Here is a 27,578-nt window from a genome sequence, read left to right on the forward strand (position 1 = left end):
TTGTCGGGGGGATAGTGCCCCACCTCCCCACTGAGAGGTGGGGAAATCCCCCCCCCCATGCTGGTTGCTGGGGCTGAATGTCCTGGTGACTGGATTTGCCGTTATCCTCGGGGATTCTCCATTGATTTGGGGTTGGCCTGGGTCAGTCCTTTGTGATGACTGAGGCTAAGGTTTAGTCAGGGCCAGGTCGTGGGCAATAAACGTGAATTCACAGAAGCCCGTGACCTGCCCCTGACTTTCACTAGACATAGCCCTGACAAATGGGGAGGGAGGAGGGTTCAGCACCCCCCACTGCTTGGCTGCAGGGTCCCCCCACTCCTGCTGTGGTGAGTGGGGGCTCCAGGGTCCCCTATGCAGCGGCTGGGAGCTCCAGGGTCCCCCCACCGCCCGTGGGTCCCCCTGCTGCCCATGGTGGCTGGGAGCTCCGGGGTCCCCCCACCGCCTGTGGGTCCCCCTGCTGCCCATGGTGGCTGGGAGCTTCGGGGTCCCCCCAGCAGGGTGGGGTCTGGAAGCTGGGGGGGGGGGCAGCTGGGAGCTCCTGGGTCCCCCTGCTGTCCAGCTGCGGGCGGGGGCAGAAGGTGTCACGGAGGTTGCTGGAATCACAGATTCCATGATCTCCGTGACATAATCGTAGCCTTAGTGATGACCCACCCTGGCTCAGAAGGCTGGGGGCACCCACACCTGTCTCTTAGCTTGCCCTGAGCACAAACAGTCCATTCCCCCCCCCCCCCCCCCACTGGATAACAATGCAGCATATAGGGGAAACTGAGGCATACATAAGGGTCATAAACATTTCCCACTTTGTCACAGGCACCTAGTGAAGTGGGGGGGGGGGCAGCATGCCGTGTGCCAGCTGCAGTGCATGTTGGAGGTGGAGTCCCTGTGGGTTGTGGGGGGAGGTCCTGCCCCTGGAGGGCCCCCCCCGTTCCCTCCCTGCATGCTGGCTGTTTGTTTGGGGGGGTGCTAACTGTCCCCGTGTCTGTCCCAGGCTGCCTGTTCGACAGGAGACTCTGCTCCCAGCAGGAGGTCTGTGTGCAGGGTAAGTGACCTGGGGGTGGCCCCAGCTCCATCTCGGTGGGGGGAAAGGGGGGCAGGAGCTGGGAACGGCGCCCTCTGGCTCGGCGGGGTGAGGCTGAGTCCTGCCAGGACCTGGGGCCTTGCTGTGGTGATGCCCCAGCAGTGAAAGGCGACGCCGGGGGGAGCTGCCGAGGCTGGAGCACCTGCTGTGGGGGGGGGACTTAGGGGGCAGGTGGAAGACGGGTTTGGGAGGGGTAAAGCTCCCCTCCTCCACCAGTGACTTTGGGCTGCCCTGGCACGTGCTGATCTCTGGGGCCCATGCTGGCTGCAGTGTCCCCTTCCAGAGCTGCCCCTGCCCCCCGAGCGGCCGGTGGCTGCTCCATAGCAGGGTGAATGAGGGGGGGAACCAGGGGCCCGTCCCACAGCCTCTCTCCCCGCCCCCAGCCTGGCCCGCGGGAGCTGAGCTCGCTGCCCCATGGCTCCTCTGGGCCCAGCGCTGAGCCCCCAGGCTGGCACCGTCTCTGCTCTGCTCCTAGATGGCTTGTTTGGGCAGTGCCAGGAGAGCGCGGCCCGTGACAGGCCCTACTTCCAGGTCACCTCGCCGGTGCTCCAGCGCCTGCAGGACGTGCTGCGCCGCCTCACGGCCCAAGGTGAGCCCCGGTGGGGGGGGCTGGGCACCCACGGGCTGGGCTGGGAGCAGGTTGGGACCCAGGTGGTCCCGGTGGGTGGGGTTCAGCCCCTCCCTGGGCCAGGGGCAGGTCAGCCCATGAGGTCGGTCCCGCAGCAGTGCCACCGGTGCCCTGCCAGGATGGCCGGTTTCCTCTCGCCATGGCAATGGCGCCTAGCGTCTCCGTGGGAACTGGCTCCTGCCCCTTCGTATCTGTGCTCTGATTGGCTGCCTCTCTCCCCGTGGACAGGGTTGTCGTGGCAGGATGACATCACACAGTACGTGATCTCCCAGGAGATGGAGCGAATTCCCAGGCTGCGTCCGCCCCCTGCACGGGAGCCAGCGGCCAAGGAGAGGTAGGGCCGGGTTGGACTGCCTGTCCGTCCGTCTGGCCGTCCCCAGAGGCACCCCAGAGCCTGTGCCACCCTCCTCCCAGCAGCTCCCACCCCACACGCTGTCCTACCAGGGTGGCACGAAGGGCGCAGATGGGTGTCGGGTGCCCGTTCTGGCTGGGGCATCTCCCCATTGGTAGGCGTTGGGCCAGCCACCTTGCCCGCTGCGGCTGAGTGAGCTGCTGGCACCCGCTTGCCTCTGTGCCCTGGGCAGAGCTAGGCACTGCAGGGCATCTGTGATGGGAGCGTCTGGCTTACCCCAGCTGGCCCCTGCAGGGAGCAGGCCCCGGGGCTCCCCCAACCCCTGCTGCCCAGGGCCACACCCAGAATTCAAAGAGGTAGCTCCTCTCCTGCACCCCACAGCAGCTTCCTGTGTGACCCCGGGAGCTGGCTGGTCGGGCACGGGAGCCCCGAGGGCGCTCAGGCTGGACCCTGCTGTGACGGGTTGCATTTCTCCCCCCCACCCCCCCCCCCATCCCCGGAGTGCCACCTGATGTACTGGAGTGCCACTGAGCCCACCCGTTCCACTAGCCTGGGCTCCCTCGCCCCGTCCTGCTGTGCCAGGCCCTCAAACTCCCTCCACACACACACAGGTAGGGACATGCCCATCTGTAGAAAGACACAGACACTGAGATCAGCTCTGCATGGGACGAATCAGCTAGGGGATTGCCCAGTACTGCACCCCAAAATTGTATTGTCTTGCACTGCACAGAAATCTGTACAGCGGAAGCTCATGAAAATCACCCTTCCTCAATGTGGAGGAAGATATGCACAGCTTCCCCCCCCTCCCCAGTTATGAATTGCACAAACTGGTTTAAAGAAAACAAAACAAGTTGATTAGCTACAAAAGATAGATTGTAAGTGATTATAAGGGATAGCAAACAGATTCATAGATTCTAGTACTGGAAGGGACCAAATACTGTCTAGACCATCCCTGATAGACATTTATCTAACCTACTCTTAAATATCTCCAGAGATGGAGATTCCACAACCTCCCTAGGCAATTTATTCCAGTGTTTAACCACCCTGACAGTTAGGAACTTTTTCCTAATGTCCAACCTAGACCTCCCTTGCTGCAGTTTAAGCCCATTGCTTCTTGTTCTATCCTTAGAGGCTAAGGTGAACAAGTTTTCTCCCACCTCCTTATGACACCCTTTTAGATACCCGAAAACTGCTATCATGTCCCCTCTCAGTCTTCTCTTTTCCAAACTAAACAAACCCAATTCTTTCAGCCTTCCTTCATAGGTCATGGTCTCAAGACCTTTAATCATTCTTGTTGCTCTTCTCTGGACCCTTTCCAATTTCTCCACATCTTTCTTGAAATGCGGTGCCCAGAACTGGACACAATACTCCAGCTGAGGCCTAACCAGAGCAGAGTAGAGCGGAAGCAGATCACTGAGCAAATAAAGCAAACACGCAAACTAAGCTTAATACACTAAAGAAACTGGCTACAAGTGGTAATTTCTCACCCTAAATGTTGTTGTAAGCAGGTTGCAGAGATTCTTGAAGGCCAGCTGCTCTGGCTGGAGTTTTAAGCTGCAAGGTATTTCTTTCACAGGCCAGATACCTTTTCCAGCCCGGGCTCAGCTCCGCTCCCCCCATCAGCCCTTGTTTCTTTGCCCTCATTCTGGGGATTCAGTGAAGAACTGACCCTGATTAACTCCCCAGCCTTAAACAGGATTTGCATATGGTGGGAATCCTTTGTTTCCCAGTTTGATCCCCACCCCCTACTAGTGGAGAAATACTAGCAGTCCAAGATGGAGTCCAGTACCAGGTGACATGATCACATGACCCTGCAGTGTCAAAGCAGCTTCTCAGGAAGGTGGGAGATTAGCATCTTCAAAGTCCTGTTGTTCTCCCTAATGGCCCATCCAGGCTGTTTGCATTCTGCCTGGCGGGCGTCCCCCCCTCACCGATGTAAACCCACTTGTAATTGTTACATAGTCAATATTCCTAACTTCAGATACAGAAATGATACAGGCCTACACATTGGATAATCACATTCAGTAAATCCCAACCTTTCCAATGTTACCTCTGTAACGATGCTGGTTCTGGTGGGACACTTCTGAGAGTGCCAATTCAGGACAAATCGCTCAGAGCAGGGCAGTCACGGCCCAAACCTGGGGTTCCTTAAGGCACCAAACCAGCCACCCAGAGAGGACTTCGGTCTCACCCCACTGGCTAACCACACGTCACACAAGCAATTCCCGTAGACACTCCAGTTTCCCAGTATCACCACCAGTGCCACTCGTTATGGGGACAAATGGTTATGAAAACCAATACCCCAGTAAAAGAAAAAGGTTCTCCCGATCCCAAAGGGCCAAGCCCCAGACCCAGGTCAATAGACAAGTCAGATCTTACCCACAAATCACGCTGTTGCCAATCCTTTAGAATCTAAAATCTAAAGGTTTATTCATAAAAGGAAAGAGATAGAGATGAGAGTTAGAATTGGTTAAATGGAATCAATTACATACAGTGATGGCAAAGTTCTTGGTTCAGGCTTGTAGCAATGAAGGAATAAACTGCAGGTTCAAATCAAGTCTCTGGAACATCCCCAGCTGGGATGGGTCGTTCAGAGCTTCAGTTTGTAGCAAAGTCCCTCCAGAGGCAAGAAGCAGAACTGAAGACCAGATGGAGATGAGGCATCAGCCTTTTATAGTCTCTTGCTATGTGGTCTTTGCTTTTTGTCCCAAGGACAAGCTATCCAGCACATGGCATAGAAAAACCTCTGAGCTCTGTCCATAGGCCTGTCCCTGCCTTGCTGAGTCACAGGGTGTATTTGCCTTCTCTCAATGGGTCAGTTTGTGTCGCTGATGGTCCTTAATGGGCCATCAAGCAGGCTAGGCAGTGCTGACGCCAACTTGTCTGGGGTGTCACCCAGAAGCATAGCACAAATTTGAAATACAGACAGTCTTGAGCCAATACGTATAACTTTAAATCCAAAAATGATCCATGCACCCAGATAGCATCATCATAAGCAGCAAACCAGAACCTTGTCATAGACACCTTATTAGACCCCCTTTATACAAGATTTGGTGCCACTACAGGACCTTGATTATAACAATGATCTATACGATCCTAGTTCATATTAATAACGTCACAACCTCACATGGCCCATCTTGCATAAAACCTCTTAGTTATGCCATATTCACATCAGAACAATATCTCGATGAAGAATATGGGGCATAGTGTCACACCTGCAGCCTGTGTTTCTGGGGGCCCCAGGGCTGGGTATCTGGCCCCTGCTCTTCTGCTTCTCGGGGCTGGTGGGGAAGAAGGGGGAGCCGTGTCACTCTCCAGGGCTGTCGTGTCTCTAAGGTTCTCACCGCTGCATGCCGCTCCCCGGATGGCCCTGTTCCCGTCAGAGCCCAGCCAGTTGGGCAGCGCCCTGCAGATGGCTCCGCGCCCACTGCCAGCCAGTGCCAAGAAGTCCCCGCGCCTGGAACCGCAGCCCCCGCTGCCCCCTGCCCTGCTGCAGCGATACCTGGAGCTTCTGCTGCTGGGCCCCCCGCCTGAGCTGGGCTATGAGGAAGGCCTGCTGCACCCCTATTCGTACCACAAGGTGAGTGGGGGGTAGGCCACCTTCCTCTGGCCCTGACACGGGGCCTTGGGTGGGTGGGGCAGAGCGGGACGGGCAGATGAGACAGACACCCTGGCCAGGCCCAGCCCCGGCGGAGACACCAATAACAGCTCCACAGAGTTGCTGGTTGCACTCGTCTCTGGCTGGCTCCCTGGTGGGGGGGCCCCCCAGGAACTGAGGTGTTCTGGCTGATCATCCCATCCTGCCTCCCTATGTTCCTGATGGACGCAGATTCTGTGTCACCAGCTTGTCTATAAACTGCTGTGCAATGCGGCTGTTAACCAGCAGCCACCCCCGCCCCAGAGGTGGTTGCATCTCCGCACCGGGCGAGGGGTCCCTCTTCTCTAGGGTTTTGGGGAGGAGGTGTTAGCACTGCAGCCCATGGTTAACTGCTCTCCGGGTGGCTGTTCCTGGCACTGAGGGTGCGATGGTTCTGTGCTTTGGTTACAGTTTGGCTACCAGGATGGTGCGCGGCAGCTGAGCCCTCTCCGGGGCAATTCGGCCAGGCAGAGCCCTGAGGCCCCCACTCTCCTTGGCAGGGCCCCTGCCCAGGCCTCCCAAGCCCTCTTTGGGGCCAGCCCCATCCCTTCCTATGGGGGGCAGCCAGGGCTGGACGGGGGGCATCTCTTCCAGGACCTGGGCATGCTCTACCTGCCGAGAGAGAAGGCGAGCCGGTTGGCCCCTGCCAGCACAAAGGCCCAGCACGGCCAGGGGCTCCCCCCGGACTATGCCGAGCCCGACGAAGAGAACAGACAGCAGCAGCCAGCCCTGGGTCCCCAGGTGCAGTCAGGTAACCCCTGCCTTCCAGCCAGTCGCCCGCAGACTCCTAAGACACCTGGACCGGCCCAGCCAGGGGTTTGTCCAGCCTGCTCGGACGATGGGGATTCCCCAGCCCCCCTTGGGAGCCTGCTCCAGAGCATGATTCCCCTGAGCGTTGGAAAGCTTTTCCCGGTCGCTAACCTCAGTTCCCCTGGCTGCAGGTTAAGCCCATTGCTGCTTGTCCTGCCTTCACTGGACACAGAGAACTATTGATCTCCGGCCTTTCCGTAACAGCCCTTAGCATATTGGGAGCCTGTTCTCAGGCCCCCCTCAGTTGCCTTTTCTCCAGACTAAACATGCCCTGGCTTTTTCACCTTTCCTCAGAGGTCGGGTTTTCTAATCCTTTGATCAGGTCTGTTGCTTTCCTCTGGACTCTCTCCAGTTTGCCCGCATCCTTCCTAAAGTGCAGGGCCCAGACCTGGACACAGGGCTCCAGCTGAGGCCTCGCCAGTGCTGAGCAGAGCAGGACAGTGACCTCCCATGTCTTACATACGACGCTCCTGTTCATCCACTCAGAAGGAGATTCGCCTTTTTCTCAACTGCATCACATTGTTGACTCATATTCAATATTCAACCCCCAGGTCCTTTTCAGCAGCACTGTTACCGAGACAGTTAGTCGTCCCCAGTTTGTATTTGAGTTTGCCTCCCTAAGTGTGGTACTTTGCACTTGTCTCTATTGAATTCATCTTGTTGATTTCAGGCCAGTTCTCAATTGTCAAGGTCGCTTTGGATTCTGATCCTGCCTCCAAAGTGCTTGTGACCTCTCCCAGTTTGGTGTCATCTGCACATTTCATAAGCATCCTCGCCACTCCATTATCCACGTCATGAATGAAAATATTAAATACCGGACCCAGGACTGACCCCTGCAGAACCTCACTAGATACACACTCCCAGTTTGACAATGAACCCTGGATAACTACTCTTAGGGTGCGGCCTTTCAGCCAGTTGTGCACCCACCGGATAGGAATTTCATCTAGACCCCATTGCCTTAGTTTGTTTAGGAGAATGTCACGTGGGACTGTACCAAAAGCCTTACTGACATCCAGATACATCACGTCTACGGCTCCCCCCAGCCACCGGGCCAGTGACCCTGCCAAAGGAGGAAGTGAGGTTGGTTTGGCATGATTTGTTCTTGGCAAAGCCATGCTGGCTGCTCCTTCTTAAACCGGTTAGCCTCAAGGTGCTCACAAACTGATTAATATTTTGTTCCAGTATCTTTCCAGGTATCAAAGGTATCAAATTCCCTGGTCCTCCTTGTTCCCCTTTTTACAGTTAGGGGCTGTGTCTGCCCTTCCCCAGTCCTCTGGGCCCTCACCCATCCTCCAGGAGTTCCTGAAGATAATTGCTAAGGGTTCAGAGATTGCTTCAGCTACTCCCTTAAGTACCCTGGGATGAGTTTCATCAGGCCCTGCCAATCTGAATACATGTAACTCCTCTAAACAGACTTTAACGTATTCGTCCCCTATTTCATTAACTCGTTGTTAATGGTAAGTGTGTTGAGTGTCTGGTCATCGTGAACCTTTCTAGTGAAGACTGAAGCAAAATAGGCCTGAAACACCTCGGCCTTCTTGATGTCATCAGGTCTTCGCCCCCCTTCCCCACTAAGGAGAGGACCTGCACTTTCCTCTGTCTTTCTCTTGCTCCTAATTTATTTAAAGAACCTCTTCTTGTTGCCTTTTCTCTCCCTTGCTCGCTGGAACTCGTTTTGTGCCTCGGCCTTTCTGAGCTCGCTCCTACGAGCCTGTGCTGTTCCGTTGTCCCCCCCCTTAGCGATTAGTCCGTCTCCACTTTGGGTAATTTCCTTTTTGAGTTTCGGGTCATTAAAGCGCTCTTGCTGGAGCCACGTTGGCCTCTTACAGTTCTTCCCATCTTCCCTTTGCATTGGGCTCGTCTGCAGTTGTAACGTGACTGTTGTCTCCTGGGAAAACTGCCAGCTTTCCTCAACTCCTGTAGCCCTTCGATTCCCTTCCCATGGACCTGCGGCTCTCGCTCCTTTCCTCAGACTCCTGCAATCCGTCCTTCCATGATCACTGTCGCCCAAACTGCCTCCGCCTTCAGATTCAGGAGTGAAATCAGGAAGGCCAAATCACACTTGGAGTTGCAGCTAGCAAGAGATGTTAAGAGTAACAAGAAGGGTTTCTTCAGGTATGTTAGCAACAAGAAGAAAGTCAAGGAAAGTGTGGGCCCCTTACTGAATGAGGGAGGCAACCTAGTGACCGAGGATGTGGAAAAAGCTAATGTACTCGATGATTCTTTTGCCTCTGTCTTCACAAACAAGGTCAGCTCCCAGACTGCTGCACTGGGCAGCACAGTATGGGGAGAAGGTGAGCAGCCCTCTGTGGAGAAAGAAGTGGTTCGGGACTATTTAGAAAAACTGGATGAGCACAAATCCATGGGGCCGGATGCGCTGCATCCGAGGGTGCTAAAGGAGTTGGCGGATGAGATTGCAGAGCCATTAGCCATTATTTTTGAAAACTCATGGCGATCGGGGGAGGTCCCGGATGACTGGAAAAAGGCTAATGTAGTGCCCATCTTTAAAAAAGGGAAGAAGGAGGATCCGGGGAACTACAGGCCAGTCAGCCTCACCTCAGTCCCTGGAAAAATCATGGAGCAGGTCCTCAAGGAATCAATTCTGAAGCACTTAGAGGAGAGGAAAGTGATCAGGAACAGTCAGCATGGATTCACCAAGGGGAAGTCGTGCCTGACTAACCTAATGGCCTTCTATGATGAGATAACTGGCTCTGTGGATGAGGGGAAAGCAGTGGATGTGTTATTCCTTGACTTTAGCAAAGCTTTTGATACGGTCTCCCACAGTATTCTTGGTGCAAAGTTAAGAAGTATGGGCTGGATGAATGGACTGTAAGGTGGATAGAAAGCTGGCTAGATCGTCGGGCTCAACGGGTAGTGATCAATGGCTCCATGTCTAGTTGGCAGCCGGTTTCAAGCGGAGTGCCCCAAGGGTCGGTCCCGGGGCCGGTTTTGTTTAATATCTTTATTAAGTATCAGAGGGGTAGCCGTGTTAGTCTGAATCTGTAAAAAGCAACAGTGGGTCCTGTGGCACCTTTAAGACTAACAGAAGTATTGGGAGCATAAGCTTTCGTGGGTAAAGTGAAGTGAGGTTCTTACCCACGAAAGCTTATGCTCCCAATACTTCTGTTAGTCTTAAAGGTGCCACAGGACCCTCTGTATCTTTATTAATGATCTGGAGGATGGTGTGGACTGCACTCTCAGCAAGTTTGCCGATGACACTAAACTAGGAGGCGTGGTAGATACACTAGAGGGTAGGGATCGGATACAGAGGGACCTAGACAAATTAGAGGATTGGGCCAAAAGAAACCTGATGAGGTTCAACAAGGACAAGTGCAGAGTCCTGCACTTAGGACGGAAGAATCCCATGCACGGCTACAGACTAGGGACCGAGTGGCTAGGTAGCAGTTCTGCAGAAAAGGACCTAGGGGTCACAGTGGACGAGAAGCTGGATATGAGTCAACAGTGTGCTCTTGTTGCCAAGAAGGCTAACGGCATTTTGGGCTGTATAAGTAGGGGCGTTGCCAGCAGATCGAGGGACGTGATCGTTCCCCTTTATTTGACATTGGTGAGGCCTCATCTGGAGTACTGTGTCCAGTTTTGGGCCCCACACTACAAGAAGGATGTGGAAAAATTGGAAAGAGTCCAGCAGAGGGCAACAAAAATGATTAGGGGGCTGGAGCACATGAGTTATGAGGAGAGGCTGAGGGAACTGGGATTGTTTAGTCTCCAGAAGAGAAGAATGAGGGGGGATTTGATAGCAGCCTTCAACTACCTGAAGGGGGGTTCCAAAGAGGATGGAACTCGGCTGTTCTCAATGGTGGCAGATGACAGAACAAGGAACAATGGTCTCAAGTTGCAGTGGGGGAGGTCTAGGTTGGATATTAGGAAACACTATTTCACTAGGAGGGTGGTGAAGCACTGGAATGCGTTACCTAGGGAGGTGCTGGAGTCTCCTTCCTTGGAGGTTTTTAAGGTCAGGCTTGACAAAGCCCTGGCTGGGATGATTTAGTTGGGAATTGGTCCTGCTTTGAGCAGGGGGTTGGACTAGATGACCTCCTGAGGTCCCTTCCAACCCTGATATTCTATGATTCGCTACCACCTCCTCCCTGTTGGCCAGAATCTAGTCTACAATGGCCGTCCCCCTGGTTACTTCCTCCGCTTTCTGGAACAAAAAGTCCCCAGTATGTTCCAAGGGCTTATCGGAAATGTTGGTGTTTCGGATCCCCACGATCGGTGCTACACCCCCAGCTTTGGAACAGTCTCTTGAAGGAACCTGGCAGTGGGCCAGGCCCCAAAAGGGTCTCACTCTTCCTCCTGGGGAAGCCACACGGCCTCCCCACCACCTGAACCTCTGGGGCTGCAGCCCCCTTGCTTCGCGGTGTGAGACAGACCCAGGTAGAGACTTGCCCACTCCCCAGATCAATGCCCCTCACCCAGCATTTGCAGTGACAGCGCTGTCGAAACAGGCGGGGTTTCATTCACTGGCACACAGCACAGGACGTCCTGCAGTTGGGTGAGGGAAAGGCCAGTCAAAGCATCGGCCCCGTCCATTCTGGTCAGCCCAGAGCCCGGCCCAGCTGTCGTGAGCCCCAGGTTCAGGCTCATGCTGGGTCTGCCCGAGCTGGGTTAGTTGATCCTCCAGCAGTCAGGTCTTCTCACTCCTTCCCTGTCCTGTTCCCAAGCTGGGGGATAGCGCTCAGCCTCCCTGCGAGGAGGGGGGACCATCCATCACGCTGTCCTGCAGCCAGCGGGTGTGGGGACCAGCCTTGGGGCAGGGTACAGACTGCACACTGTCTGTGAGTTCTGGCCTGAGATTTCGCCACCCAGTTAAGTGTGACCTCCTCAGGTACGCTCACAGCCCAAACAGGGCCTGGGGTCCAGTCTGCGTGGGTACCCCCGTCTGTCTGGCTCACCGCGGATCACAGCCCTAGTCAGGCCACGCCCAGTCCCAAAGCACCAGTCACTTATCTAAGGTGCAGCTGACCTGGGGGGTCTCACCATAGTCAACGCTTGTAGCCAAGCCTCTAATACACGAGCTACCGATCTCTTAAACAGGCAAAGGAAACGTGTTGTTTACAAGGTTAAAGCAGGTGCCCATAGCTACACCGATGGTTACAATCTTAAGTTTCCAAAGGTAATAGAAACTGCTGTCATAACCAAGCTCTGTATGACCTTCAGGGCTAACCCCAGCTAAGCCACTGGGGGTCATTTGCCGATGCCTAGAAACCTTGTGCCCCAGAGTCCGAGCAGCACCGAGATCCGGCTCCTCCGGGGGAGGGGATTTTATTCCCTTCCTCCCATGTGCTCTGAGCTGCAAACTCAACTGAGGGGAGGAATCCACTTGCACGACTCGTCTCCAGTGGGAGGGAAGAGCAGAGCAACGGCCTTTTGTCCTTTCACATCCCGCAATAGTTCATCAGGTGTCAATGGGCCTGCCCTGGGGGCAGGCCCAAACACCTGCTGTCGGAGACCGGCCCTTCGCACGAGTGACTGTCTCCTAGCTGGTGATTTACACACTCACAGGCTCACAACACAAATGCTTAAATACCCCCATACTGCATGGGATGCACTTGCGATAAGTGAGATGGATGCTGGCAGCCGTTCGCAGGCAATCAATAAACACTAAGCAGTGCACACGTCCTTGGGCTTCTAATGCCTGTTTTACCAGCACTAATGCACAGGGCAGCCAGGCGGGTTCCAGCCAGGGGGCCTTGCTGTGAGCTGGTACCAATTCCGCCAGCATCACGCCGTCTCCCCTGGGTTGTTGTGGCGAGAGGGCGAATCCAGTCACCAGGCCATTACCGTTGATATGGGGTCAGCCTTGGACAGTCCTTTTCCGGTGGCCCATCCCGGCTCAGACAGTTGGGCGACATTCACTCCTCTGTCTCTGCACAGAGTCCTCCCCCACCCCCCACTAGCCATGTGAAATATAGGGGAAACTGAGGCACGCATCGGGCTCATAAAAGATTCCCTTTTGTCACAGTGGGGTTTTGCCGTGTGACTTTTCCAGCAGATGTCTGGGTAGTTTACGTTCCCCATTACTGCCAGTCTGATGCAGCTCTTGCATAAGGCTGCGAGTCGGTCACAGATTCCGTGACTTTCCGGGGCCTCTGTGACTTCCGCAGCTGCCGGTGTGGCTCACCCCAGGGCCGCCCCGGAGGCCGTCGGAGCAGCAGTGCCTGGGGGCCTCGGGGTGGCAGGGACAGTAAGCTTCCCCCTCCCCCCCTGCCCCCCAAGCAGGGGCCAGCTGTCAGCCCTTGGGGCCACCCAGAGCAACGGCACCGTGGGGCCCCAGGAGCTGCCAAGTTTTAGTCACGAGTATTTATAGTAAAAGTCAGGGACAGGTCACGGGCATGAATGTTTTGCTTATTGCATGAGACCTGTCCATGACTTTTACTAAAAATACCCGTGACTAAATCTTCGCTTTAGTCATGCAGCTCCCTCTCCCCTTCCTCCTCCTCTGGGCCCCAGGGTGGGGGCTCTGCCCTGCCCCGCCCCAGCAGGTGGCTCCTGTCCCTTCACCCCCTGGATCCTGACCTCGCTGGGCCCAGCAGGCACTTGGCTGAGGTGCCCCCTCTCCGCCCAGGCTGAGAGTCCTCTCACCTAGCAGACATTCCCTGCGTCTCCATTGCATCCAGCCCCCCAGGATGGGGTGGCCCCTGCCAGCCGTCGGGTGCCTGGCGCTGGGCTGCCCGTTGCTCCGTGGGCAGGATCCCAAAGCGAGCGCTGTCTCCCTCCTGCAGATGCAGCCCTGCAGAGACTAGTGGCGGTGCTGGCCGACTACGGGGTGGGGCTGCAGGACCTGAGTCCCCAGCAGCTCGGCAGCCTCTCCGCCCTGCTGCAGCTGCTCCAGCGCCCCGGTGAGTGGGGCTGACTTGGCAGGGGAGGATGGGCAGGGCGCGGGGCAGAGAGATGCCAGCACTGCACCTTCTACTCTGGGATGCGCTGCCTGTCCCCCCTGGAGGGGGGAGGACGTTGCCCCCTCCTGGAATCTGCCTGATTCCTCCCCCCGCGCCCCGGCTGCTTTCTTTGTGCCTGGAGCAGTGCAGGAGTCTTGAAATGTCCTTTTCTCTCCCGGCAGGTGGGTTTGGCCAGGAGGCTCCGGAGGCCAAGCGGGTAAGTCCAGCCGTTCCCCGCCGCACAGGGCAGCATCCCAGCCCCGGTCCCAGGGCCGTGCTGAGCCTGGAGAGGCCGGTTGCTGGGGGGTCCACAGCCCCCTGTGGTCGGGAAGGGGTCACCGGGTCAGACCTCCGAAGGCCAGCGGAGACCGTTGGGGTCCCCTAGCCTGAGCCCTGCCCTGAGTCCGGGCCTGTCTGAGCTAGAACAGGTGGCTTAGAAAAACCTCCATCCTGGATTCAGAAACCGCTAGTGGTGGGGAATCCACCCTGGCCTTGGTGCGTGGTTCCAGCGATTAATCACCCTCCCTGTCAAAACCGGTCTTATTGCCAGTCAGCGTGCGTCTAGCTTCGTCCTCCAGCCGCTGGGCCATGTCAGACCTTCCGCTGCTAGACAGACAAGCCCATTAGCAAATATTTCTTCCCCACATAGGTACTTAGACTGGGATCACGTCACCCCTGAACTTTCTCTTTAAGCTACATAGATTCTGCTCCTTGAATCTGTCGCTCTAAGGCAGGTTTTCCAATCCTTTAATCCTTCTCGGGGCTCTTCTCTGCCCCTCTCCAATTTATCAACATCCTCCTTGAACTGTGGGCACCAGAACTGGACACCGGATTCCAGCAGCGTCGCACCAGTGCCAAGGACAGAGGTAAAATAACCTCCCTGCTCCTCCTCGGGATGTCCCCGGTGATGCATCCCGGGATCACATCAGCCCTTTTGGCTACACTGGGAGTTCATCTGAGTATCTGCCATGACCCCAAGTCCTTTTCAGAGTCCCTGCCCCCCAGGATCGAATCCCCCATCCTGTAAGTACAGCCAATGTTCTTTTCCTAGAAGTCTGACTTCAGCTTTGGCCTTATTAAAATGTGTCTTGTCTTGAGGCCAGCTTACCAAGTGATCAGATTGTTCTGTATCAGTGCCCTGTCCTCTTCGTTATTTCCCACTCCCCCAATTTCTGTGTCTGCTGCAAACTTTATCAGAGATGATTTTGTTTTCTTCCGTGTCGTTGATAAAACCATTAAATTGCGCAGGGCCAAGAACGGATCCCTGCAGGACCCCTCTGGAAACCTGCCTGTTTAGTGATGATTCCGCATTTGCAGTTCTCTTCTGAGACCTATCAGCTAGTTATTGATCCATTTAATGTGTGGCCATCTTACCTTTATAGCCTTCTAGTTTCTTAATCAAAATGTCCTGCGGCACCGAGGCAGAAGTCTACGTATATTACAGCCACGCTGTTTCCTTTACCAACCAAACTTGTAATCCCATCCAAAAAAATATCAAGTTCGTTTGACAGGATCTATTTTCCATAAACCTTTGCTGATTTGCATTAATTACATTCTATTACCCTCCTTCAATTCTTTATTCATCAAATCCCATTATCAGCTGTTCCTCCATTATTTTTCCTGGGATTAATGTTGGACTGACAGGCCTATAATTACCTGGATCATCCCACTGACCCTTTTACAATAATGGCACAACGTTCGCTTTCTGCCAGTCTGCTGGAACTTCGCTGGTGTTCTAAAAGTTATGGAAAATCAACATTAATGGTTCAGTGAGCTCCTCAGCCAGCTCTTTTAAAACTCTTGGAAGCAAATTATCCAACGCTGCTGAGTTTAAAAATGTCTGACTTCACTAGCTGCCGTTTAACATCCTCCTGAGTTAGTGTTGGAATGGAAAGTGTTTCATCATCACCATGTGATGACTACATCATTTTTTCCCTCCCCTAAATACAGAACAAAAATTTATTGCACTTCTGCCTTTTCTGCATTATTATTTACGATTCTACCACTTCCGTTTAGTAATAGACCAATATAATTGTTAGGATTCCTTTGTTTCTAGTACACCTCTACCTCGATATAATGTGACCCGATATAACACAAATTTGGATAGAACGCGGTAAAGCAGTGCTCCGGGGGGCAGGGCTGTGCACTCCGGTGAATCAAAGCAAGTTCAATATAACGCAGTTTCACCTATAACACGGTAAGATTTTTTGGCTCCCGAGGACACCGTTCTATCGAGGTCGAGGTGTATACTTAAACTCTTTATTGTTCTTAACTCTGCTGGCCGTACATTATTCCTGGTGTCCTTTTGCTTCCCTTATTCGTTTTCTACAATGTATCGCTTCTGATTTATAGTTCATTACTGTCAACTTCTCTTTTCTTCCCTGTTTTATATTTTTTTATAGCTGCTTTCACTTCCACTGTACGCCAAGTTGTTTTTTAACCAGTGCAGCCTTCTTTCTTGAATTGTAGCTTTTTGAGCACCTAGTAAAACATTCTTAAACAATTCATAATTATCACTCACACTTTTCTGTTTGAACTCTTTCTCCCAGCTGATTTGGCTCATAATTGTTTTGAGCTTTATGAAATGGTCCCTTTTTAACCACTGGATATCTATGTATTACTGGTTCAGACTTTATTCTGTTTGCACATAACAAATGTGATCAAGTCATAACTTGCACCTAAGCTACAACTAATTTTTCGATCTTTGACCGTTTCCTCTTTGTCCCTCAAGATGAGGTCTAATGCAGAATTCCCCCACGTTGGATTCAGCACTGGCTTGAGTTAGGAAATTCTATAATTTTTAGATGTTCCGAGGATGTTTTAGTCCTGGCAGCACGAGACAACCAGTGTGTGTCCTTCAAACTGAAGTCCCCCCTTGAGCATATGGCTCTTTTCCCTACCCATCCTATTCGGGTGCCTGACGAGTCAGTCATCCTGTTCCCTAGTGGGTTTTGGGGCTCTGCAGCAGACACCAACCAACACCCCATCTTGTGCTTTCTCTGTTAGGATATTGAGCCATAAGCATTTGATATCGGAAAGAGGTCATGCTATTTTTGACAGTGCCACTTCCCCTCCCCTCCGGGCCACTTGATCCTTCCTCAGTCAGTCATAACCATTGATTTTTGCCGTGCCAGTCACCCAAATCTTCCTACCAGTCAAACCAGCTGGATCAAATTTATGCTCATAAATGAGCAATTCCGGTTCCTCTGGTTTGTTCGCCAGGCTCCTACCCTTGGTGTCCAGGCAGTTAAAGAATTTCTGCTCTTCATGTCCTCTGGGGTCTTGGTGAGGACGTTCTCAGCATCACAACTGTGTTCTCATTTCGTCCCCTTGTTAGTTTAACCCCCTCTTGACTACTCTCGCTAGCCTGTCCCCAAGGAGATTGGTCGTCTTTCTGCGGAGGTGGAGGCCAGCCAAACTCTGCAGCCCCCTCTCCTAGCACCTAGTCAGCAGTTCACCCCCAGAATCTTCTCTTCTGTCCTGCTTTGCTCGTAGGACAGGCAGGATCTCCGAGAAGGTTGCTTGGATGTTCTTCGGGGAACTGGAAGGGCCTGTGTAATCTGTGTGAGACCCCACTGAGCTCTGTCATCAGTACGGTTCGTCCCCGTCAACTGCAGAAACCTGTCAGATCTCAGCGACCTCTCGTGGCCTGGCTCCGGGAAGGCAGCACGCCGTCCTCCTGGCCCTTGCAGATCTTCCTAGGATAGAATCCCTGACCCAGATTGTCCATCTTCCCTGGACGGCTGTAGCTTTTTGTGGGCAAGCTTAATTTTCTTCCCAGTTGGGGCAAGCAGACTTCCACAGGTGTGTCCCGTACAGCCCTCCGTTCCCTTCAACCAGCTGGCTCTTCAGAGGGGTCTACTACACAGTCCAATGCCCCAGGGGCTGGGCCTCCGGGCCCTAGGGTGAAAACAGAATGGGTTTGCGGAGAGCAAGCTAGCCCGAGTGTGCTTTCTCCATCTGCAAATATTTATTGGCAGCCCATGTGGGAGAAGTCCCGCGGGGCAGCGGCAGGCTGAGATTGAGGGGTGACAGCAGAACTCCAGGGTGAGTCTTGCACAGCGCCTCCTGCCACCTGTCCCCAGCCGGAGCTGTGTCTCTCCTCGGAGAGGTCTTGCCAAGGCCACGAGGAGACGGATTCTGGCCAAGGGCTGGTCACAGGAGCTGAGGCCCCATTCTCCCGCCTTAAGGGCTGGCTCATTTCCCCAGGTGGGGCAGACTCTGCCATGAGCCAGGCCCGGCTGCCCCGTGGGTAACGTGCCGCCCTCTGCCCCAGGTGACGGAAGGGGAAATGCAGCACGGGGAGGAGCCGGAGCCACCCCCCTCCACGGTGCCTCCCGCTGAGAATCCAGCCAGTGCCGCCTCCCGGACGGAGGGGCCGAGATGGGAGGAGGCGGCTGGCCCGGCACGGGGCAGTGCCAGGCCTACGTCGGTGTCCCAGGCTGAACCAGGGGACGTGCTCCATCTCCCAGTGCAGAAGAAGAGCTACACGGAGCCCAGGGGCCATGGCGGGAAGGGGGAGCAGCTGGAGCCCCGGCCCGCTGAGGAGTACGGCTACATCGTCACTGACCAGAAGTGAGAGCTGCGGATGGGGGCCGGGCTGGGCTGGGGGGTGAAAGGGCCAGAGTATGCGGCTTCCTGGCTTGTATGGCTGCTGTGCCTGTGGCCATGGTGCGGAGGGGGCCACCAGCTTTCCCTGCTCTGGCCCCCGCCCCGGTGGCCGGTCTGCGGCCGATTCTCTGGGGTGTCCGCGGGGGGGACCTTGTTCCTCAGGCCAGGATGGCACCTGGTTCTGACTGGCGGGAGCAGCCCAAGGGCTGTGCGACGCGCGTGCGAGCAGCCCCTGCGCATGATGGCCACTCGTGCAAGTTGGGTAAATGCTCCTAACTCCCCCTCCCCCCCTGACCCGGCTCCACGCCCCCTCCTCCCAGCTCCTCTGCATGGCGGGGGCCTGGCAGGGCTGGGACCCACCCTGTCGCTGGCTTGCTCAGGCGCCCAGCCGGCCTGACCCTCAGGGCCCTTGACCCACCTCGGGTGCTGGGGGAGGTTGTGAGCCCGGAGCCTCCCTGAGCTGCGCCTGTCTCTGCTCCTCTCCAGGCCGCTGGGCCTCGCTGTCGGCGTCCGGCTGCTGGAGATCCTGGCCGAGCACGTCCACCTGTCCACGGCCACCTTCATCAACATCAGGTGGGGCCGCGGGGGGCTCACGGGCGGCCCCAGAGAGGGCAGCAGCGGAGTGTCCAGTGGGGGGCAGAGCAATGCATCCTGGGAGGGGTGTAGCATCGCTGGAGGGGGTGGTCTGGCTTGGGGTGAGTGCAGTGGGGGGGGACATAGGGCCAAGGGGTTGAGGTCTCACCCTAGTTCATCCGCAGTCGCTGCCCCCTCTTTGCGGCACGTCAGCAGCTGCCCTAGCCCCCAATCTCCCTGTCTCGGTTAGGCCGGGGCACAGGGATCCGGGGTGCGGTCTGGGCAGGGAGCACGGCCCCCTTGGCTGGGGTCTGGCCCCTCCCTGTCTTGTGATGCCCAGGCCTCTCTGCTCCCTGCAGTGTCGTGGGCCCAGCTCTCACCTTCCGGATCCGGCAGAACCATCAGAACCTGTCGCTGGCGGATGTGACCAATCAGGCCGGTGAGTGGGGTGTGGCTGGGGGCTCTGGATCCTGCGAGGGAGACGCCCGGGAGCCGGCTAGGCCTGCACCACCCGGGTGAGGGGAGGCTGCGTGGGGCCCAGGCCAGGGCCCCAGTGCATGGAGTGGGGGGCTCAGGTGGGCAGGGCTGGCCCTGAGGCGAGTGATTCATTGATCCCCTCTGCCCCCCCCCCCCCACATCCACGGCCCCTCCCAGCTCTGAGTACCTGCTGTGGTCTGCGCCCCACGCTGTAGGGCAGGCAGTGGGGGGAGGGCCCGCGTCCAGATAGGAGCTGGGAAGCAGGGTGATGCCCCCATGGTCCGGGGCAGGCCCTCGGCGATTCACCCCACTTGTGCTCGCTGGGGCCGTGTGCTCCCCGCCCTGACCTCTCCTCTCTCTGCAGCGATGGTGAAGTCGGAGCTGGAGGCCGAGCTGGGGCTCAAGATTGTGCAGATGGGCGTGGGGCAGGTAAGGCAGCGACCCTGCCGGAAACGCCCCGACGGGCTCCCCCCCGTCCTGGGTCGGGCTCCCCACTGTGCCCCTGCAGCTGAGTGACTGGGGACGTGGCCATGTCCCCATGCCGGCGTCCTGGGAGTTGGGATCTGGGGGGGAGATAAGGTTATATCTTGGTGCTGGGGTGCGGCCGGGGCTGGGGCCGTCTCCTGGGGCTGCCTGCGCTGGGACCTCTGCTCCTCCGCTGCAGGGTTGTTCAGTCAGACCCCCTCCCTCTCCAGCTGTGGGGCTGGTTGAGCACTAGGGGCAGGCCTGCTGCAGACTCCTAGCAGGTGAGCCGGTTACGGTGACCAGATAGCAAGGGTGGAAAAATCGGGGTGGGATGTAATAGGCGCCTATATAAGACAAAGGCAGGTTCTCCTGGGGCTAGTGCCTGCAGCGTGTCCCACCCCTCTCCCAGGGGTGCCCGGGGGCGACCTGCCTGGCTGTCCCTGCTCTGAGCTCGCTGCAGTATTTAGGGCTGACGCCCGGGTTCTCACAGGCCTGTTCTCTCCCAATCCCACCCGACGTTTGTCACGCCGACCCCAGCCCCACCACGCCAGGCCTTCCCGCGCCGACGGTGTGTCCCTGCTGCACCTTGTCCGTCTGTCAGTGCCCCAGCTACAGGGCCCCTTCGCTCCGGCTGGAGACGCACAGGCTTTCTGCTCTAGCTCCCAGGGTCGGCTGAGATGGCAGCTGTCACGTTTGCCTAGTGAACTGAATTCGTCTGCCCCGTCCCTCCACCTCCCCCGAGAGCAGGAGTAAGGCCTCAGCACCATGGGCCCAGGCCAGGCCCCAGCTCCAGGAGCTGTGCAATGAGGGGAGAAGCCCTGTGATCATTCCCTCGTCGCTGGGAAGGAAACTCAAAACCACGACCTGAGTGTGACTGACACAGCGCCGCTGCCTGAGGCTGCAGAGAGCCTGAGCCCGTCGCTGGGGAAGGGGGGGCAGGGCGCTGCCCTGACTGTGAGCGCCGCTGCCTGAGGCTGCAGAGAGCCTGAGCCCGTTGCTGGGGAAGGGGGGGCGGGGCGCTGCACTGACTGTGAGCGACGCTGCCTGAGGCTGCAGAGAGCCTGAGCCCGTCGCTGGGGAAGGGGGGAGCTGCGCTAGGTATCGCAATGGGATGCTCACTCACAGCTCCACTGCTCTGAGGGGCCTGCTAGTCCCACCCTTGCCGGGGACTCTGTGTGGCAGGAGGGGGGAGAGTGCCGTGGGCAGATATGGCCCCACTGCTGGGATAAGTCCTGGGGATCCCTTCTGTCACCCAGTCCCCTCTGGCTGCTAGGAGTGCCAGGTGTCCGGTTTTCGACCAAAACACCTGCTCGAAAAGGGATCCTGGTGGCTCCGGTCAGCACCGCTGTCTGGACCCTTAAGTCCGGTTAGTGCGGGGCTGGCAGGCTCCTTACCCTGCTCCACGCAGCTCCTGGAAGCGGCAGCATGTCCATGCAGCCCCTAGGTGTAGGGGCGGCCAGGGAGGCTCTGCACGCTGCCCCCGCCCCGAGCGCTGGCTCTGCAGCTCCCATTGGCTGGGAACCGCAGCCAATGGGAGCTGCGGGGGCGGTGACTGTGGGCAGGGGCGGTGCGTGGAGCCCTCGTGGCCGCCCCTACACCTAGCGGCCGCAGGGACATGAAACCGCACCATGCTCCGTATTGATTGGGGTGAAAACCCCGCAGGATGGGGGCTGGCCTCAGCAGAGCCTTGAGGCGTGGGGCAGGAGTCAGGGCAGAGTGTGCTGTGACTGGCACAGCCAGCCAGGCTCTGCCTCTCTGGGCAGCCGGGGGATTTCCTGGCCTTGGCTCCACTGTGGCAGCATGGACTGCGGGGTACGCTTGCCTCTGCCCTGGGAAACTCCCCTGGAGGGGTGGGCCGGGTGCATGTCCCAACTGGGTGGGGGAGAAGCGGTTTCTGGGGGGATGCCGATCTCCGCGCAGAGATGTCTCCTGCAGAGGAATGGCTGCCGTCGCAGTCCCCTCCGCACCGGGCACCGCGTGGGCTGAGGGTTCAAAGGAGGGGCCTGGAGGATTTGCCACCCGGGCACAGGGGTGGTGGGGGTGGAGATGGGGCTGGATGAGTTCTCAGGCTCCGGTCCTGGGGCTAGAGATTTGGAGCAAGGGCCAGAATGTCCTGAAATGAGGCATGGGGGGGGGGGGGGGCTGCCCCGGCAAAGGGGGTGGCCTGGGCAGACTGGCACTTGGGCGCCCATCTATGAGACACACCTACCCCGTGCTGCACAGATCAGTGACATTCAAATGACGCTTCCCTGCCATGGCCGGCTGCCCCATGCTGCCAGGTGTCACCGAGGCAGAGCCCCTGCTCTGTCGGGGTTCCCTCCCCCTGGGCGTGGGGTGTGAGCCCCAGGCTCCATTCCTGCCCCATGGGGTGATGCTGCTCTCTTGCCAGGCCCGATTCTACCTGTGGCTTTGGACAGGCTGCTCGTCCCTGGGACTGGGTGGACTTGCCCCATTCCTGGGGTGTCCGGCCCCGGCCCCTCCTGTCCTGCTGGCTGTGCAGTCAGGCCTGTCCCCCATTCCCAACCCCTGGTTCCTGGGCCCAGATTCTGTGGGTGGTACGAGTTTGCCCCTGGCCCAGCCTAGCTGTGCCCGGGTCACTGGGGCCAGGCAGGGCTGTGCAGGGATCTCAAGCAGCCTTGCTGAGAGGCTCGGTGGGGCCAGCCCCGTGTTACCGCCCTGTCCAGCCAGAGGGTCCAGCTGTTCTTTACCTTCGTATGGCAGTGGGGCCGATCAGGGCAGACACTGGCCTTCTCGACCCTGAGCTGGCTGGTGAGGTGCATGAGTCATGGGGACTTTTCAGAGCTCCATAGAGTTCAAAGCCAACAGGGACCATGAGATCCTCTAGCCTCGCCCCCAACCTAGCGCAAGCCAGAGGCTTTCACCCAGCCACTGGTTTGGTAAAGCATCATCGGGCTGGACATGAAGTCAGCGGGGGCTGGAGAAGACGCTGCTGCCCTGGGCGCTTGGTCCAGTGGTTTATCGCCTGCCCTACTAACACTTTGTACCTCATTTTCCATTGGAATTTGTCTGGCTTCAGCCTCCAGCCGTTGGCTTTTGTTCTGCCCAGCTCCGCTAGATTAAAGAATCCATTAGCACCTGCTGTTTCCTTCACGCTAATACAGACTTTCTCCCTGAGAAACAAACCTGACCAATTCCTGCCCCGCAGATGCCCTGAGAAACAAACCAGACCCACTGTCTGGGCGTGAAGATGCCCAGCCACAAACACGGGGAATGGGACCCAGAGAAAGCAGCTGCTGCCTTCATGGATTTTAAAGACACTCCTGGCTCGATCTGGGCCCCAGGCCCAACCCGTCTGTTACTACAGCACAGAATGGGTGGGGAACCCGAGAGACCAGAGAGAGGCCAAACAAGAGCCAACGGCTGGAAGCTGAAACTAGGTTAGAAATTAGGCACCTGTTGGTAGCAGTGCGGGTGATTAACAAACTCCCATGGGCAGCGGTGGCTTCTCCAGCTCTCCGGCCTGGTGCCTTCCTGGCAGCCGCTTTACCCCAGCCAGGCTGTTGGGCGCAGTACGGGGTGACGGGGGGAACCCTCGCGTCAGGGCTGTACAGGAGCTCAGACCAGCTGATCTCATGGTCCTGCTGGGAACAGGATCCAGTCCAACTCCCGGGGATGACATGGCGGTGGCTCACACGCTACCTTGCTCTCCCCTGGAGGAGGCTGCAGGACACTGGCTGCTGCTCCTGCCTCCTCCCCCCCGACAGGTGTGTAGCTGTTTGGACCTAGAGCGTCCCTGCTTTGTGCAGCGGGGTAGCTGGCCTGGCTGTGTCCTGGGGGCTGCGCAGGCTCGGGGTGTGAGTACCCCGGCTGGTGGGAGGTGGGACATCTGGATCTCTAGCTCCTACACTCCTAGGGAAGCGGTGGTGGAACAGCCCCGTGAGGAGCCCTGCAGTGCGCCAGCCCCTTAGGGTCACACTCACTGGGGTCAGCTCCTTGGCTTCCCCGCCTCCTGGGACCAACCCTCGGAGTCTTCAGCACCCTTGGGTCACACCGTGAGCTCCCCTCAGCAAGTCCACTGGGTTGGACCCCTGAGGGAGCCTTGCCCACCCCAAGGGAGCAAAGCACCCCCACCTTCCTGAGTGCAGTGACTCAGCCAGTGGGGTACACACGGGGGGTTTATTGGCTGTCTGGACACAGCGTAGAGTCCTTAGATTAACCCACAGTTACAGCAGCGTCCAGCTGGGTCAGCCTGAGCCCAGAACCCTCCGGCCCTCTCTGGGCCCCGGGGAAGAGTAACAGCCCCCAAGGCCCCTCTGGGCAAGCGCTCACCTTGCCTCTTCCTTAGTCCTTTTGTTCCCAGGCTAGTCCCAGCTGGCTGGCTTCCTGCAGAGGGTTGCCCACCCCCACCCCCAGTCCTTAGTTGCTAGGTACCAAATGGCCAGGCCATTGGCTGGGCCCAGACTCCAGACAGCTTTTCCCCAACCTAGTTAAGTGTGCAGCACATAGAGGAAACTGAGGCACACACAGTAGTCATATAAAATATTATAAAAAATTCCCACTCCGTCATGGGGGCTGTGGTGTGAGGGGACAGGGCCCTTCCCGCAGGGAGTGTCACCTTGGCACCGCACCAGCAGCCCGAGGGTCACCCCAACTCCCCAAATGGGGCAGGTCTCGGGGACTCCACTGCCCAGCACGGCCTGAGGGGAAGGGCACAGAGCAGGCGCTGTGGTGCTCCGGTGATGGTGCCCTGGGAAGGGGACCCGGCTCGCTGCCAAGGGCTGAGCAGCTCAACCCCCCCGCAGGGAGCCTGGTCTCTGTCCGGGCACGGGGGCAGCACACCTGGCACCTCACCACTGGGCGCAGCGTTGGGTGGACAGTGGGGACGGTGATGGGGGGCAATGCCAGGCTGCGGAGGGGACAGGCAGCCTGGACTGGGTGCCAGGGCCAGGGAGATGTCTTGGGGGCTGCGGTTTGGGGGCATTATGGGGGGGGGGGGCTGCAGTGACTGAGGTGGGGCAGGAGCAGCAGCACGCGAGGCCTTGGGGGCTGGGGGGAGGGTGTGATGCCACGAGCCTGAGGGGGGCTGGCGGGCGGTTGCCGGCAGTGATGAGGCAGGGGAGCTGGGTTTGGATTTCGCTGGGGGCTGACAGAGGGCAGGGGAGGTGGACAGGAGGGGCTGAGGGGGGAGCTCTCAGAAGAGGGGCTTGGAAGCTCGGGGAGTCAGGGGAGAGGAGCCCAGCAGCATGGAGTCCTCCCTCTGCCCTCCTGCTGCCCCGCCCCGGCCTCCTGGGAGGGCAGGCCAGCTGGGCCTGAATCCTGAGACAGGAACATCTGAGCAGATGTGGGGCTGGCTTGGGGGTGGACATTGGGACACGAGGCCGGTCCCCTCTAGGGGGCGCCGGCTCCTGGCCTCAGGGCAGGGATTGGCTGGCTCAGGGGGGCGGGGAATGGGGGACAGGGCCTGTCCCCTCCGGGGGCGCCGGCTCCCATCCGGCCCCAGGTCTGTAGTGACTCCAAGCTGTGACCATCCGCTAGCAGCGGTTTCTCGTCCCCCGGAGGGGTGACTCGGGCTGGGGTCCCTGCGCTGGGCTCCCTCCCCAGCGTTAGCCGCACTCTCCTCGGCTCCCGCACGCCCAAAAGGCCCCTGGCCGGGCGCTGCAGCTGGCATCGCACCGTTGCCATGGTAACCCCGGCCTGCTCTCCGGTGCCCCGCTGAGCTGCTCGCTGTGCGCTCCTGCCCGTTCCCATGGTTACCTCCCCAGGCCAGAGCAGAAGGGACAATAGGGGCTCCCCCTTCGTGGCTGGGGCTCCCCCGCCCTGCTCCTCCCCCGCTGGCTGCGTGGGGCTAGCCGGGGGGCTCAGGGCCTGCCCCTTGCTGGCTGTCTGCGGAGCCCTGGCCCTCCTCCCGGGGGCGGGGACCCCCGGCTCAGCATCGCTGTCCAGATCGGCCTCGGGGAGTCTCCTGCCTCGGGGATCCCCCCATGTGCCCCACCCCTGGCAGGGGCTAACTCTGCTGTGCTAACGGTGCCCCCCTGCCCCCAGCGCAATGAGGCCGCCCCGTACCCGCACCCCTCGCACTTCGGCGACACCTTCCACTCCGTGCTGCTCACCTTCCTGGCCCTGGCCTGCGTGGCGGGCGTGGTCATCGCCGCCGCCATCGTCTTCTGCCTGCGCCAGCACGCCAAGCAGCGCGAGAAGGACCGGCTGGCGGCCCTGGGGCCCGAGGGCACCGGGGACAGCACCTTCGAGTACCAGGTAGGGCCCTGGGCAGCGCCGGGGGTGGGGGACACAGCGGGGACTGAAGTAGCCACGGTTCGGCTCGGAGGGGAGGGCCAGGCCCGGACAGGGGGAACTCCCGGTGCTGTTGGGTGGGGGGTGCTGCGGGCTCGGTGCAGAGGGGCAGTGGTGGCAGCGCTGGTCTCGCCCCCACCCAGGAGCTGTGCCGGCAGCACATGGCCGCCAAGTCGCTCTTCGGCCGCGCGGACGCCCCCCCGGCCCCGGCCGAGAACTCCCGGGTCAGCAGCGTCTCGTCCCAGTTCAGTGACGCCCCCCAGGCCAGCCCCAGTTCCCACAGCAGCACGCCATCCTGGTGCGAGGAGCCAGTGCAGTCCAACATGGACATCTCCACCGGCCACATGATCCTGGTGAGCCGCGCTGCCGGGGGGGGGGGGGGGGGGGGGGGGGGATGGGGGGGGTGTGTGTGTGCGCGCGCTGCCCCCTGCTGGAGTAGGTGAGCCCCAGTGGGTGAGTGTGTCTCCATCCATGCTGCCCTATCCCCGTGTGTGCGCTGCCCCCTGCTGGAGGGTGAGCCCTGTCGCGGAGTGTGGGGGACTCAGGGCCCTGTACCCCCGGCTTCCTGCGATTCACCGTGACTCTCAGCCAGCCAGTAAAACGGAAGGTTTATTGGATAACAGGAACACAGTCTACAGCAGAGCTCGTAGATACAACCAGGACCCCTCAATCAAGTCCTCTTGGGGAGCGCAGGGAGCTTAGACCCCAGCTTGGGGTTCCCTGCGTTGCACCTCCCAGCCCAAAACTGAAGACGTCCCAAAACCCTCCAGCAGCTCTCTCCCCCCTCCCCTCTGCTCCTCCTCCTTTGTTCAGTCTCCCGGGCAGAAGGTGTCACTTCCCCCACCCCCCTTCCTGGCTCAGGTTACAGCTCAGGTAGCTCAATGTAACTCCCAGGCTACGTTCCCAGGTCAAATCCGCCCTGCTCCCTGTTCCGTCACAAGCCCACTCGAGGGTTAGAAGCCCTAGCTGTGCTGGTTCCGATGGTGATTCCCTTTTATCTCCCTGTGTTGGGAGCGGAGGCTTCCTTCGTGGGGGGGCCGCACAGACACCCAGCCTCCTGCGACTGAACCTCTGGGGCTCCAGCCCCCCTGCTTCCCACCGGGCGCTCCGGTCAGCGAGGCCAGCTGAGACAGACCCTGGGCAGAGACTTGCCCACTGTGCCGGGACTGGTGCACCCCAGCCAGGCCGTGCAGTGACTCCCCAAACAGAGGGGGGGTTCTTAGCCCTCAGGAACCCGGTGTCGGCAGCCCTTAGGTTCGCCCAGAGACCGCGGAGTTAGTCTGTGCTGGTCAGCCCAGCCAGTGCAGCGACTCCCTGTTCAGGCTGGCTCTGATTTCCTCCCTTAGCTCCCAGCTGAGAGCCGCCGGCCATCCCTGCTGGTGACTGGGGGCACTCAGGATGGGTGCTGGGCTCAGTAAAGCCTCCTGCTTCTGGGCCAAATATCCCCTTCCCAGGGCTCCCCCCCTGCCCGTGTGGCCTCTTCTCTGTATCCGACCCCAGGGAGGCTGCACTCCCCACGTCCCTTCGCCCTGCCTGGGTGGGCACTGCCCTGACCCGCGTGCTGTGCCAGCAGGCCTACATGGAAGACCACCTGAGGAACCGCGACCGGCTGGCCAAGGAGTGGCAGGCACTGTGCGCCTACCAGGCTGAGCCCAGCGTCTGCACTGCCGCCCAGAGCGAAGCCAACCTGAAGAAGAACCGCAACCCCGACTACGTGCCCTGTGAGTGCCCTGCCCCCTCGGAGCCCCCCTCGGCGGGCTGGGGCCCAAAGAGCTGCCAGCCCAGCAGGTGTCACC

The 27,578-nt window shown here is 58.5% G+C and overlaps 1 protein-coding gene across 1 annotated transcript in view; it reads left to right on the forward strand.

The window, feature by feature from the left end:
- The first annotated feature begins 862 nt into the window (after positions 1 to 862).
- The window catches only part of PTPRN (protein tyrosine phosphatase receptor type N), a 31,810-nt gene continuing 5,094 nt past the window's right edge, over positions 863 to 27,578 (forward strand). The window contains 15 exon segments of the mRNA XM_065413819.1: positions 863 to 941; positions 944 to 1,039; positions 1,554 to 1,667; positions 1,935 to 2,040; positions 5,395 to 5,638; positions 6,107 to 6,446; positions 13,249 to 13,365; positions 13,587 to 13,621; positions 17,681 to 17,979; positions 18,502 to 18,588; positions 18,948 to 19,027; positions 19,430 to 19,494; positions 25,534 to 25,746; positions 25,926 to 26,135; positions 27,356 to 27,503. Of these exon segments, the coding sequence (XP_065269891.1) occupies positions 863 to 941; positions 944 to 1,039; positions 1,554 to 1,667; positions 1,935 to 2,040; positions 5,395 to 5,638; positions 6,107 to 6,446; positions 13,249 to 13,365; positions 13,587 to 13,621; positions 17,681 to 17,979; positions 18,502 to 18,588; positions 18,948 to 19,027; positions 19,430 to 19,494; positions 25,534 to 25,746; positions 25,926 to 26,135; positions 27,356 to 27,503 (2,233 nt within the window).

This window comes from Emys orbicularis, chromosome 11, assembly GCF_028017835.1.
Source record: "Emys orbicularis isolate rEmyOrb1 chromosome 11, rEmyOrb1.hap1, whole genome shotgun sequence".
NCBI lineage: Eukaryota > Metazoa > Chordata > Testudines > Emydidae > Emys > Emys orbicularis.